The 16,057-nt window shown below is 37.5% G+C and overlaps 1 protein-coding gene across 1 annotated transcript in view; it reads left to right on the forward strand.

Annotated features, from left to right (window-relative positions):
* The window catches only part of LOC123547008 (condensin complex subunit 3-like), a 166,552-nt gene that overhangs the window by 67,057 nt on the left and 83,438 nt on the right, over positions 1-16,057 (forward strand). Inside the window, exons 9-10 of the mRNA XM_053550534.1 lie at positions 991-1,140; positions 13,458-13,581. Coding sequence (XP_053406509.1) covers positions 991-1,140; positions 13,458-13,581 — 274 coding nt within the window. The remainder of the gene's footprint in view (positions 1-990; positions 1,141-13,457; positions 13,582-16,057) is intronic.

Raw genomic sequence — 16,057 nt, forward strand, 5'->3', positions numbered from 1 at the left:
TTACGGTCAAAGCTATTGCTTTAAAACTTGGAGCATTTAGTCGCAATTAAAAGCTGACACTGCAGAGCAAGTACTGTAACTCTGCATTGCTTTTTGCAAGAATTATGGCCACTTTTGGACTTAGAAAATCATGGGTAGGTCAATATTTCTATTATACAGAGACAAAAAAAATCAGATGAGTGTCTGCACCCGCAAGGTGGTGCTCTTGTTATTCAATTCGCCGCGCAAAATTCATCAATTTATCGGATGTTAATATGAAAATAGCTCAGAATCTCACGTTTCACGACTTGAATTACAGACAGTAAACCAAAATCCTGAACTCTTAGCACTAAAAATGGATTTATTGCTGATGCACTCTGTATTATATTTTGGCGGGAAAACATTACACATGCGTTTCATGTCGTAAGTTTTCTGTTGCATTGAATGTTTGCATATTTTCCTCGTAACATATGCAAATAGATTTCAACATTTAGAGGATTATCTAAATTACTTTAAGTAAAGTTTCAGAAATGTAGATTGTCTTAGCACACAGTATTTACGGAAGGAAATTTTTAGATCGACGTCTGGAGATTGGGAGTGTGACTTTTTTCGGTGAATCCTTTTAAACCACATTACCAAAGATTCGTATATCAATTATCACTCTCTCTCCCTACATTAAATTTGTGTGTTAAAAAACCCGGTGAACAAAATTAAAGTACCAAAAAACTAAACCCTACGGAAATGAAATACGTTTTACAATACCACACATCCTACCCAGACTGAGGTCCACCTCTCCCACATAAAATGGTAACAACAATTTAGAGTTTTAGTCATTGTTGTAGAAGAGCAGAATTAAGCTTAATTGTGTCATTTAAAATTTAGATTTTTCTTTTCAGTAAATTTAGTGGTACTATTTTATTTAAGAGAGAACTGACCTTGTGTAGTATATGGTCAGGAATATTGTATTAGAAAGTTTTGTGGCTGACAAGTTCTCTGTATTTTCTTTTGCAGACTTTTAGTGCCATTAGATGCACTCAACAGTGAGAGTGCCCTCTACTGGCAAGCTGTGTGTAAGTTCATTTATGCTATGGGGACAGATGGTGATGAGTACATGGAGAAAGTCATGCCAACAGTTGTAGACTTCTGTGCTTACATGCAGAGGTAACTGTAAGGGACTCGGGATTCTTACTCATACACAAGCGAGATATGCGGCTTCTTCTATCATTTATTTTCAGACAATTATGTGCATCTCCATAAATGCCGTAAATGCCGTAAATGCCGATTCTCTACAATAAATTTAAAAACAGATATTCAAACAAACGTACAAGAAATTTATACAAAACAGCATTCATACAAACATTCAAAAATTACATTTAATAAAAATAATAAATCAATTCTTTACTGCAAAAATGGACGTTTTAAATAATAACAATATTTACTTAATGATAACAATTATTTCTGAATAAAAAATACAAAACCTTACCAACTTTAGTATCTCAAATAAATTTACTTTAACAAAGTAAATTTCATCCAAGCTCCTTAACTCACGTTTAAACTATAACAAACTAACGGGCGGAAACGACGTCAGACGTATACTGGACGTCACGTACAAATTGACGCCAAACGTCACATTTAGCGCCATGAATAAAACAATAGATAAAATTTAATATTCAGAACGTTAGGTTCTTACAGTCCCCGCCATGAAATTACTTAAATTTCATCAAATACATGTATTTTTGTTAGCAACTCTTAGAAATAAAACATGTCTATATACTGATTCATAAAAAAAAAAACAACAACAAAAAACATATCCTTATTGCCAATTAAAATTCAATTAGCGTTACATGTGTCTTTATACATGTGATACAGCTTACAGTAGAAGCCTAAAATTTAACAGATATAAACAAAAAATGTCATTGTTTTACAAGTCACAATTATCTGAGTACCTACTTAATAGTATATACGTAAAGCGTAAACCGAGTTATTGACTGTAAACATTACTGTGAACTCTCTAACAGACATAGTCTAGTGATAGGTTTAACTGATTCTGAATTGCGAGTCCTTACCACACAGCTACGTACATGCCCATCCCGACCAATATATAGTTTGGTAACTCTGCCTAGCGGCCACTGCCCTCTTGGTACGTTGTAATCAGCAACAAGTACGACATCGCCTTCACGTAGATCAGTTTTCACTCTATGCCATTTCTGACGTATCTGGAGTTTAGGCAAGTACTCACGAATCCATCTTCGCCAGAATACATCGGACAAGTATTGTATTTGTCTCCACCATCGTTTAGAGTACGTATCAGTTTTCTTGAAATTTCCTCTGGGCATGCTTGAATTGGCTTTAAACAATAATAACATGTTAGGTGTAAGTGACATAGGATCATTTGGATCATTACTCACTTGTGTTATCGGTCGATCATTCATTATTCTCTCAGCTTCCGTCATTAATGTCACCAGTTTTTCTTCTGTGAGTAGTTGCTCTCTAGCGATGGCCTTTAAAATAGAACGCGTTGACCGAATCAGTCTCTCCCAAGCACCGCCCCTATGGCTGGCATATGGAGGGTTGAAGTGCCATTCAGTTTCATGTTGAACCATGTATTGTCCTATTTTTGACTGGTTCCATTCTTGTATTGATTGTTTTAGTTCTCTGTCACCGCTTACAAGATTCGATCCGTTGTCGCTGAATACCTTTTCAGGAATCCCACGTCGGCTGGTGAAACGCTGAAAGGCTGCGATAAATGAATCTGTTGTCAGACTATAGGCAATTTCAATGTGAACTGCTCTAGTTGCTAAACAAGTAAATAGACAACCATATCTCTTCGTATGTGAGCGTCCCGACTTAACTAACAGTGGACCGAAGTAATCTACGCCTATGTAGGTAAATGGTGGTTTGTCTGGAGTGGTTTGTTCTGAAACAAGTGGTGCCATCTGTTGTGTCAGTAGTGGACTGTGTTGTCGTCTGCATATAAAACAATTCCCTATTGTCTTTTTTACCGAACTGGAGCCATGTAGTATCCAATACTTTTCCCGCGTAGCTGCAAGCACCTGCTGAGTTCCCACGTGACCATTGATGTTGTGGTAATGTCTAACTATTAGCGTAGTCACGTGATGTTTGCTGGGTAGAAAAACCGGATATTCTTGGAGTTTCTCCCGTCTCACTCTCCCATGTACTCGTATGAGACCGTCATGTAATATTGGATTCAAAGATGCGATTCTACTATCTTTCTTCACTGGATTATCCATTCTCAGTGCTGAGAGTTCTTCAGAAAAGTGTCCTTTCTGTGCACATTTTAATATGTCTCGTGTGGCGTTCCGTACTTCTATTACTGTAATATCGCCTGTGGGTACTTGTACGTCATGTTTTAGATAACGGTATCTGCAATAAGTTTTAAATCTTTGCAGCCATACGAATGCTCGTTGTAGTTTGGTCAAGTCAGAGTAACGCATGATAATTCTGTCAATTTCTGTATCTGTCCTTGTACTATTTATTACAGCTTCCTTCTTTACTTCCGTGTCATCATCTGCTAATTCCGGCACACGGCTATGGGCAGGCCAAGCAGTTGGATCTTGAAGAAGGAATTTAGGACCCTTAAGCCATGTTTCTAGTCTTTGTGTATCACTTGGGTCGATACCTCTAGACGCAATGTCGGCGGGATTCGAACCGGAATCAACATGGCGCCATTGGTCAGGTGACGTAGTTTCATGAATGACACTGAGTCTGTTACCTACAAACGTTTTGAAACGTCGTGATGCGTTATTGATATATCCCAGCAGTATTGTAGAATCAGTCCAGAACACGGTTTGGTCGATTTTCATGTCGAGGTCTTCTGATAACATTGCATACATGCGGCATGCGACTACAGCTCCAGACAGTTCTAGGCGAGGTATAGAAATCTGTTTCATTGGTGCAAGGCGAGATTTACCGAGGACTAAGGAACACATCACTCTGTCATCTTCATCCACCATACGTAGGTATGCGCATGCGCCGTAGCCTAACTCCGAACCATCGCTGAACATATGCAACTGGGTGTTCTTTATATTTCCAAAATCTTTTGGACGAAAACATCGACTGACAACAATGTTTTCTAAGTATGGCAAACTGACTAACCATCTTTTCCACTCATGGCAGCGTGTCTGTGGTATTTCATCATCCCATCCTAGTTTCTCTTTGCAGAGTTTCTGTATGATGGCTTTTGCTTGTAATGTTACTGGTGATGCAAGTCCTAGTGGATCGAATATGGAGCTAACAACTGATAATATTCCACGTCTCGTCAGAGGTTTATCTGTCAATTTAACCTTGAAACTGAGTGTATCGTCGTTAACATTCCACATCACACCTAAAGCACGATCGCTAGGGAGAGAGGTACCAGGTTCAAGCTTGACGACTGATGGGGCACGCTCTGCCTCAGGTATCGAATCTATAACCTTCCTACTGTTACTGAGCCATTTGGTCAACCTGAAACCACCTAAACTCATCAATGATTGTAAATCTCTCGCAAGTTTCACTGCCTTCTTTTCAGATGATACGGATTTTAAACAGTCGTCCACATAGAAATTTCTGTTAACTGTTGATATAACTTCCGGTTCATAACTATTAGCGTTATCAGCGGCTGTTCGTTTAAGTGCATATGCTGTACAGCTTGGGGAGGATGTAGCACCGAACAAGTGGACTTGCATACAATATATCTTCGGAGGTTTAGTTATGTCCCCTCCAGGCCACCATAGGAAGCGAAGAGCGTCGCAGTCATTTTCACACACGCGCACTTGATGAAACATTGCCTCGATATCAGCAATCAGAGCAATTTTCTCTTTTCTGAAACGGGTTAGTACTCCAACTAGATTGTTCATTAAATCAGGACCTTGAAGTAATTGGCTATTCAATGAAATACCCTTGAACTTCGCAGCGCAGTCAAATACTACTCGTACCTTCCCAGGTTTGTTCTCGTTTGTAACAGGATGATGAGGTAAATACCAAGTTCGATTTGTATCTTCTGTAGATGTTACTTCTTTAGCGTAACCCTTTTCTATATAATCAGTTACTGTCAGTGCGTATTTTTCGTGAAGTTCTGCGTCACGGGAAAACTTCTTTTTTAATTGGTGAAGACGCGCATGTGCAAGTGCCAGGTTATTTGGTAAGTATGCATCTTTATTTCGCCAGGGTAGTCCCATCTTGTAGTGGCCATTTTCGTATGTCAGTGTTGATTCCATAATAGATACAGCCTTCTTATCTTCCAAGGACAAAGAATCTTTCTCACTGTGAAGCACATCATTAAAATCCGACGTCCACATGCGCTCAAGTTGTTGTTGCAGCATGACGTCACTAGATTGACCATAGTGAATGCTAACTGTTCCCTTTCCGTTATTTTCAATATTTCCTGGAACAGGACCACGAACTGTCCAACCAAGCCGCGTCCTAACTGCGTACGGCTGATTACTTTCTCCGGCGCGAACTTCAAGGGGAACGTGTGCGTCTGGTGAATCCGTGCCTATTAACAACATGACGTCAGTGACGTCGACACGTGGAATCTTCAAGTCAGATAGGTAGGGTATTTTGCGAGTATCTTCCGCAGTAGCAGCAGACCTAGTAGTAATTGGTAGCCTTTTCACCGACCATACATTGTTAAGTTTTACTTCATCACCACCGGAAACAGGTTTCACGTGCAGGTCAACTTCCTGTCCTACGGTACTACTGGCAACGGAACTTATAGTGGATATTTGAAAGGTAACAGGTTTCCCAGGATAGTTTAGCTTTTGCAATAACCGTTCATCACACAGAGTCTTATCCGCGCCGTCGTCAAGCAACGCATACGTCTGGCAAGAGTTACCGTTCCTAGCTATTACAGTAACAGGTATAATCCCTAGACATGTTTTTAAAAATGACCCATTCGTAGCAGCACAATTTACAGACGGCTGTGTAACTGTGTGGTCAGACTCGGGCTTTACCCAAGTGTGTAACAATGTATGATGCTTAGAGGTACAATCAGGTACAACACATTGTTTTGGTTTTCTACAAGTATTTGAAAAATGTTTGCCCTTAAGACAGTTAAAACACAATTTCAACTTGCTAACAAGTTTTCTTCTCTCACCTAAATTCATAGACTCAAATACTTTACATGATGACAAATCTGAACATGTCTCTGAACAACAATAACATTTACGTTCGAACCTTGGTTTTTCATTACCTGTTCGAGTGGTTAACGTGGTCACTCTGCCTTTAACATGAGTATCTGATTTACAATTGGTCAGTTTGTCAGCCTTTGACTGGGACTCGTTTTTTACGAGATCAAGGCCATACACTGAACATGCGACATGGGATTTTTCATCTACAAACTTTGTTAAATCAGTAAAGCAGGGTTCTCTGCCAGACTCAATAATAGCGTGCGCAACTTCTACCCATTTTGTACGTAAATGCATAGGTAAGCGTTTAACAATACGCCTGAGATTTTCTGAGTTATTTACATCAGAAATAAAGCCTAACTGGGACAGGGTTATTTCACATTTTTGCATCTCTAAAGCTAACTGAGAAAGTTTATCAACATCGGAGGCTTTTACCTGAGGGCCATATACTAAACTATCAATATAACTTCTAGCAATTACATGAGGCTTACCATAGCGAGTTTGCAAAATTTTCCTTGCACGCCTGTAACCATCATCTGGATCAAGTAAAACACAGTCCTCAATACAACTTTTAGCCTCGCCTACACAATACTGTATAAGATAACTTAATCTTAACCTACTGTCACTGATTTTTTCCTCAACATTTGTTTCGAAGTTCTTTATGAATTTACAATAATCTGTCACTCTTCCGTTAAATGTCAACAGTTCCGGTTTAGGCAGATTAAATCCTTCCTGCAAAGTGGATGCCAACCTGTGGAAAGCCGTATCTATATTGGTGGATGTCAAATCTTCCAACTTACCATTGCTTTTGTCACGAGAAATTACCGTTTCTGCTGAATCCTGCCCGCTAACGGATACGTCACGTGCTACTTCCGGAAAGTTCCGACCACCATTATTATCAGGACATTCGATATCTTCCTGCCAGACAGATTCCTCGATCCTTGCTTCTTCTAATTCGCTCTCTTGTTCAAGTAATTGCCGCTTGTTTTCTAATTCCCTTTGCTCTTGTTCTATTTTTTGTTTTACTCTTAGTGTTCTTAGTTTATGTTCTGCAATCAGTCTTTTAGCTTTTGCATTTTGTAACTGCGCACGAGATGACCGTGCTGTACTCGTTCTGCTAATCGTAGATATATTTTCATCTTGACCCGACTGTAGTGACTGTTTTTGCCACTCGGAATAATGCTCGTTGAATTCCGTTAGATTTTTCTGCTGACTAGAATAATTCGTCTCCAACAATTCTATGATAGAGGGTTCATCACATAATTCCAGACAGTGAAAATGAGCGTTTTTAAACTGTTCATATCTGTCACATAGATTTTTGTATAAGTGTTTTACCTTTTCAGCGTTTTCAGTAGACACCATCTGTCTCTCAAGTTCATTGTAAATTTTGGTCAGCTGTGCAAGGTGCGCAGAACGTGACCTCTTTGCCGAGGTAAACTCCGCAGTTTCCATCTTTCGATCTCTCATGAACCAAAATCTTTATCCAGAATCTTTTCAGGATACGAGTTGAGAATTGTAAGGGACTCGGGATTCTTACTCATACACAAGCGAGATATGCGGCTTCTTCTATCATTTATTTTCTGACAATTATGTGCATCTCCATAAATGCCGTAAATGCCGATTCTCTACAATAAATTTAAAAACAGATATTCAAACAAACGTACAAGAAATTTATACAAAACAGCATTCATACAAACATTCAAAAATTACATTTAATAAAAATAATAAATCAATTCTTTACTGCAAAAATGGACGTTTTAAATAATAACAATATTTACTTAATGATAACAATTATTTCTGAATAAAAAATACAAAACCTTACCAACTTTAGTATCTCAAATAAATTTACTTTAACAAAGTAAATTTCATCCAAGCTCCTTAACTCACGTTTAAACTATAACAAACTAACGGGCGGAAACGACGTCAGACGTATACTGGACGTCACGTACAAATTGACGCCAAACGTCACATTTAGCGCCATGAATAAAACAATAGATAAAATTTAATATTCAGAACGTTAGGTTCTTACAGTAACAACAGTTAAGATCATTAATAAAGGTCAGATGCATTTCAGGGTTTGGATGGACTGTGAAAAGTAGTTGAATTTGAGCCTAATCCTCGAAAGTGCCCAAGAAAATGACAAAAACCTAGAGGAATATATTTTGATTCCATACCTCATGTTTTTATCTCGTTGTAAATGAGATGTGGAACCAAAATTTGTAGTCCTGTTTGGCGCCATATAACCTATACTGTGTTGGTGCGCTGTAAAACCCAAATAAATAAATAGAGGAATATAACAAAAAATGAAAAATTCTTGAATTTAAAGAAGAAAATTAAAACATCTACATAAATTTCACCAGTAACTTTTGGCAAAATGTTCTTTTGACAACTTGCTTTGTGGAAAGAATAAATTTTAAAGAGAAATAGAACAAATGAAAATAATTTTGAAAAGAAATATGGTATGTGATCACCGTCATAATTTATACAGTACAATTTCTACTTTTTCACCATTTTTTGTTTGGAAAAGATACTAAAACTTCAAAAGTTGTTCGAACTAAGATTTCAGGACATTGTTTTTAGAAAAACAGTGCTTGAAAAGTACTTGTAAGTTTTTCTCAGATGTTTTGTGTGAACCCTGTGTTATTGTTACTCTCCAAAGAAGGATTAGATTTGGCATTTTCTGTCTGGCAGGTTGTCCATCTGTCCCGAATTGAAAATGCCTATAATTCAAAAGTATTTTAGGTAGTCACATAACCTTACATAATTATTAATAAGCCCATAACCTTTGTTCACATGGTATTATTCCCCTTGACCCAGTAAAAGCAGAGTTTTTCCCTTTGATTTGGTAAAAAAATAGGGATTTTTGACTGTATCTTAGTAACCTATGGATGGGTTTTCATGAAATTTAATACAAATATAGATCACTATAGGGCTGTGGCGCATGAGCAACTTTTGTAAGAATCTATTCAGTAACTGCAGGGTTATTATATGCCCGTCTCTGAAAGAGCGGGGCATATGTGAACACCCGTGGCAAGTGGGCGGTCGGCATCCAAAAGCCTTTCTGCTCTCTAAGCAGGCGTCGACACTAACAGTGTTCAGGGATCCCAAGGACCCCAAATTCTGGTGAGGGACACCCAATATTCAAAGCTAGGTGTTTCTCCAGGATACCTATTTTCAATAATGACAATGTGATAGCCACATTAAATACCATGTTACATTCATAGATTTCTTAATTCTAACACAATATTCAACCAAAAAAATAGGAAACAGATGTTGCTTTCATCTCACAAAAACTACTAAATCTTAAATCATATTTATTTCATTTCTTGATTTAATTTAAATTCGGCAACAACCTATATCAGTTGTTACAAAAATAAGCATATAGACTGTTGCTGAATTTAATTTGAAACTATACAGAAATAAATATGATTTAAGATTTAGCAGTTTTGGTTGAGTACATTTTCATCCATTCAAACTGGAGGGATCCCTTGTATTGGTGAGGGACACCAAATGCTGCAGGTGGGTGGTCCTCTGGGACACCACTGAAAAAAGTTAGTGTCAAGGCCTGCTTAGTCGAACAATTTTCATCTGATCTTCACCAAACTTGCTGGCAATGTTTGTGGGCAAAATATCTCGGCAAAGTTCGATAACCACCTAAATCGCCCTAGGCACTCTTTGATAATGGCCCTTGAATTACTCGAAAAGCTGCGAAGTTAGCCTTGTCCGCTTTCCAAGTTCGATCTTCACTTAACTTGCTGACAATGTTTGTGGGCATAATATCTCGGCCATGTTTGATAACCATCCAAATCACCCCAGGCACCCTTGAATTACTCGAAAACTGCGAATTTAGCCTTGTCCACCCTCTAAGTCGAACAGTTTTCATCCGATCTACACCAAACATGGTGACAATATTTGTGGGCATAATATCTCGGCCAAGTCCGATAACCACCCAAATCGCCCCAGGCACTCTTGGATTATGGCCCTTGAATTACTCAAAATCTGCGAAATTAGCATTGTCCATTCAAACAGTTTTGATCCGATTGTCAATTTCATCCCACATGGAACCTCACAAATAGCTTGATTCCTTCTTACTCTTTTGATAAGCCCGTTTGAGAAATGGGATGTATTATGGGAACGCCCCTTGCGGTTGTGTGGGCGGGCGGCGTCCACAGACTTAGTCCAGAGCATATCTTCTTCATGCATGGAGGGATTTTGATGAAACTTGACACAATTGTTCACCATCATGAGACGGAGTGTCATGTGCAAGAACCAGGTCTCTAGATCTGAGGTCAAGGTCACACTTAGAGGTCAAAGGTCAAATTCAAGAATGACTTTGCCCGGAGCATATTTAGACTATGTGCAGAGTGCTTAACAGGATCAGTAGTTCGAGCTTAAATATTAGATCTCTATGATATCAAGTTTGCTATATAGGTAGATGGCTTTGGGACAATATAAAGAGCATATGAACTGGGTCGGTAGGTCACAGGTTAAGGTCATGAATTGATCTCAAAAGATCAAATCTGTTTGGCATATTTTGTGTCTAGAGTATTCAAGATATTGATTTGAAACTCGGAACAGAGGTAGGTGGTGATGAGACAATGTGCAGAGTATAATGATTCCCTCCCTGCTCCTTCAGCCAGGACAACTTGCAGAGCACATAGGTTTAAGGTCATACTGGGTTACTTAAGGCCAGAAACAAGGTTACTATGTCAACTCTTATAAATTTATGCCTTGATTACTCTCATACAAACCACATTTTCAATATCATCTCCATAAAAAAATGTCAAAATGTTTGGCATTTCCTAAGGTCTTAAACTAAGTCACTAGGTCAAATTATAGAATAGCCTTTTTAGCTCACCTGTATCGTAGTAACAAGGTGAGCTTTTGTGATCGTCCGCCGTCCGTCCGTCGTTGTCTGTCCACAATTTCTTGCGAACACGATAGAGACCACATTTTACATTCAATTTTAATTAAACTTGCACACAACTTGTATTGGCATAATATCTCGGATCCTTTGAAAACTGGCCAGATCCCATCATGGGTTTCAGAGCTATGGCTCTAGGTCAGTAGGCCAGATCACATCTGGTGAGTGATAAATAGGGCCATCATGGCCCTCTTGTTTATAATTAACTGTAGGGAAAAACCAAGACCACTTTTCTGTGAGACAACATAGATGTTACTTTCAAATTTTAGGTGTATTTTAAGGTATCTTTACCTGGTAAGGAGTTTTTTTGTGGACTTAAAAAAAAAAGAATTACAATAATTACTAAACAACCACAAAATTAAAATTCCATTTGCAAATACCTGTAGGTGCTATTTGCTAATTTGCTGTGACGGGTATATATTGTGACATTTTGGCACTTGTTGGTTATGTTTTTGTATGTAAGCTGTTATCTCAGTATCCACTAATGGGAATGGATTGAAACTTAACACACGTGTTCACTGTCATGATCTGACATGCACTGTGTATGTCCCATAACTCTTGCTTTGCATTTTTTAAAAATTATGCCCCTTTTCAACTTAGCAGTTTTTGGTTAAGGGTTTGTATGTAAGCTGGTATCTCAGTATCCATTAATGGGAAAGGATTGCAACTTCACACACTTGTTCACTGTCATGATATGACATGCAATGCAATGGTTCAATAACTCTACTTTGCATTTTTACAAAATTATGTCCCTTTTTCAACTTAGCAGTTTTTGGTTAAATTCTTATATGTAAGCAGGTATCTCAGTACCCACTAATGGAAATAGACTGAAACTTCACACACTTGTCCACTGTCATGAGCTGATAAGCACTCTGCAGGTTCCATAACGCTGTTTTGCATTTTTACAAAATTATGCCCCCTTTTCGACTTTTGTATTCATTCAATTGACAAGGCTGTTGAAAAGTCGAGCGTTGCTGTCCTCCGACAGCTCTTGTTGTATCTTGGCATTTAAAACATTTCGTATCCATTGAGTCTCTGAAAATTCCAAAATAGTGGATGTCGAAGTACCACATATCCATTGTATTGGGCCAAGAAAATAAGTAACCAATGAAAAATTTCAAACACAGCTGCAAGAGGAAATAAAATAAAACTTAATTTAAGCCATTCTGATTGGAATTTATAGCTTACAATGAAAGATAAAAACAATAATATCAGCAGCAAATATACCAATATATCCCTCCTTTCATGATAGTGGGGATATGTGTGTCTTGCATACTAAATTCTTGTTTAAAAGTAATAGCTTAATTTATGATAGAAATTATGATAGAAAAGTGCTTAAGTTATAGAACAAGTATTTCAGTAAAACATGTTGAAACATCACTATAGTAGGGAATATGGCTGTCATTTAGGCTGCACTTTTGTTGATTGATTTAACCATATTTTATTGCATATATATGCATGCAAGAAGATACATAGAATTACAACTATACAAAAGCAAATGGGTTGGGCAAGAAGTTCTATCAACATTACATTAAGCCCTTCCCACTTTTGTTCAGTTTCACATCATGAGATTATAATAAGAATGCTATTACAGAGCTGATCTTTTTGTCAGAAAGTGCTGAAAACCTGAGTTATTAGATTGGGGTATGTCGTTGGTCGGACGGGCGGGCGGATGGGCGGGCGGCGGCCTCAGACTGGTGTTTCCGGTCAATAACTTTTGTTTCGGTAAAGATATTTGAATAAAACTTGGTATATATGTAGCTTATATCAAGACAAAGGCTGGGATTGATTTTGGGGTTTCTGGGGTCAAGGTCAAGGTCACTGTTACTTTAAATAGAAAAAGGGTTTCCGGTCAATAACTTTTGTTTCGGTAAAGATATTTGAATAAAACTTGGTTTGTATGTAGCTTATATCAAGACAAAGGCTGGGATTGATTTTGGGGTTTCTGGGGTCAAGGTCAAGGTCACTGTTACTTAAAATAGAAAAAGGGTTTCCGGTCAATAACTTAACTTAGGAATGAGCTATCATGATGAAACTTGGTGTATAGAAAATTTACATAAAGTTGTAGCTTGGGATTGATTTTGGGGTTTCTGGGATCAAGGTCAAGGTCATTATTACTAAAAATAGGGTTAGGGTTAGGGTTAGAGTTGTGCTTTAAAGTGGTGCACTGTGATTCAGTATACTTTTTTATTCTTATGAAAAGTGTTGAAAACCTGGTTTCGTGGCATTGCCGCGTTTCTTGTTGTCTCATGCAAGGGAGATTATTTTATGGGCATGTATTTGATTTAAAATATTCTAATGTGATCATGTAATAAAGTTTTCAATAAACATACTATTATTAGGTTTTGATACATTTCTTTTTATTACCTCATATATTTTAAGCCATAAAGATACACATCATTGTGAACAAGTAATGCTGTTTGTTACAGGTATATTGATGATCTGAAGAAGGTAGAAGACCCGGAGATTCAGTTGGGGCGAGAATTCATTATTGAACAGTTACTGTTGATAACAAGTTACATGGATACTGCAGATGTCGCCAGCAAGTATGTTATCTCTTCAAATTTAAAAATATATAATGGATAGATCACTTGGAAAAGTTCTAATTTGCCAAAGCACAACATACACCAGGTGAGCTGTTGTGATCACTGCCCATTGTCAACATTTTTAGCTCGACTATTCAAAGAATAGGTAGATTTATTGGACGCACTTGTGCATCGACATCAGTGTCCCGATTTGGTTAAGTATTTGTATGTAAGCTGGTATCTCAGTAACTACTTGTGAGAATGGATTGAAACTTCACACTGTCTTGATGATTCCAAGGCCAAGTTTAATAGGTGAGTGATATAGAGTCATCATGACACTCTCGTTTAATTGTATTCATATTTAAAGGGTTTTCTTGGTTTGGGCAATCACTAGGCAAGAGTGAAAAAAATACTTTAATTTGCAGTTCAATCACATTAGATTCACAAAGATAAGAAATTAGATTTACAAGGATAAGAAAACAGAATCACTGATATTTTCAGTGAATTTGTTATTTACTTTAAATTAATAGACTTAAACAAAGACAGGAAACCATATAAAAACAGTTATATGTACATTTAGTTCCTTTTTCAACTTGCATGTCATGGCACTAAAATCTTTCAACATTTCCCTAAAATCTCTCCACTTTTCCCTAATTTTAGTTTATGGAGAAGTGACTTCTCCCTAAAATCTTAGCCTAGTTTAAGCCCTGATTGTAAGATCCTTTCCAGATTTTTCCAAATGGTGGCACTTGGTCCCTTTTAGAGGTCACAAGTTGATACTAAACACAGTTATTACTATTCATGATTCAGTGTATCATACATATAGTCGAAGTCAAGTGAGCAACTTAGTGCCACTAAGGACCTCTTATTAGTAATCCCCTACTGGTGGAATGCCCTCAGTCAGTCCGTCTGTCTGTTCATTTGCAAATCTGGATCCTGCGATAACTCAAAAGGAATTCAAGCTAGGTTCATAAAACTTGGTATGTGTATAGAGGGCAATATGTAGATTATGCACGTACATGACTTATGCCAAGGTCACTATTGAAGGTCAAGTAAAAATTGTTTCTGCTCCATAACTTTTATATGCATTGAGGGATTACCTTGTGCTACTAAAAAAAATTTCCCCCAAAAGGGGGAAAGATAATGTGTCAATGCATGATCCATGCTTGCCCAGTTAAAGGTCAAGGTCATGTTCAAAGTAAAGGGAAAACTTTGTTTTGTCCATTATTTTTAAATTGAAATTGAAGGATTTTTTAGTACTACAAGAAAGGGGGGGCCCCTCCGGGCCCGAGTGGTTGAGCTTGATTTAAAACCCTTTTCCCCCTAAATCATGGGGGTTGGGAAACCTCATTTGGGGGGTAGAAATTTTCCGGGGAGGGAACCCACCCCAGCTGGCTTAGGGAAAAGGCCCGGTGGTTTTTCCCCATCCCCGCTCGTAAAGAAATTATGCCGGGGGGGGCACGGGGGGTTTTCCCTCCACCTTTTAAAGGGGGAAGTCCCCATATGACCAAAAATTTGTGTCGGTGCACTTTAAACCAAAAAAAAAAAAACAAAAAAAAAAAAAAAATACACAGAAATTTTTCCCCATGTTAGACTATGTTTTGGGTTGGGGGCCCATGGCCCATTTTGGGGTTAAAATTTTTTTCATTTTTTTTCACTAATTGGGTCATTTTTTAAAATTTTGGGGGTTTTTTCCCCAACCGTTTTTTTTTTCCAATTTTGAAATTTTACTCCCTTTTCCACTTTAAGTTTTTTTTTTCAATTTTTGCAGGGGGAAGGGAAAAAATTTTTGGCCATCAAGGGGGTTTGTGAAAATTTGTTTTGGGGTCGGGGGAAAGGGCCCCCTTTTGGAAAAACCTTTTGCCCCAAATAGGGAAAAAAGGCCGGGACCATTGGGGGGAACACAGGAAATTTTGGTAAGTTTATATTAAATTTGGCCGGGAATTTTTTTTCCTTTTTGGGGAAGGAAAATGTAAAAAAGGGTTTTCCAAATTTGCCCGGGAAAAAATTTTGGCAAAAATCCGGAAAATTCACTGGGGTTTGGGGAAAAGGGAACACCCGGGGAAAGGAACGGGGGGAAAGCCGATTAAGGGAAATTGTTTTTTATTCAAATTTTTTTAAATTTTAAACAATAATTTTCGAAAGAATTTTTAGTCCCATGCTTATACAACTAACCCAGGCAAAAATGGGCTTTTAAACAACTTTGGTTTTAAAAGTTTTCTTTTTTGAAAAAGCCCGGTATATTAAAAAAATTTAAAGGCAAAATAAGCTTTTAAAAATTTTTTTTTCTCCTTTTAAAGTTTTTTGACCAAAAAAACAATTAAAAAATCATAAAAAGGTTCTTTGGGAAAATTAAAAAAACCCTTGTAAGATTTGAAAAAGTTAAAAATTGAAAATTTTAAAAAATGAAAAATTGATTTAAAAAAATTAATGTGCCCTTTCGGGGTTTTTTAAAATTTTTGGGTAAATAAAGGCAAAAAAAAAATTAATAAAATTGAAATGAA

This window comes from Mercenaria mercenaria, chromosome 9, assembly GCF_021730395.1.
Source record: "Mercenaria mercenaria strain notata chromosome 9, MADL_Memer_1, whole genome shotgun sequence".
Classification (NCBI taxonomy): Eukaryota; Metazoa; Mollusca; class Bivalvia; order Venerida; family Veneridae; genus Mercenaria; species Mercenaria mercenaria.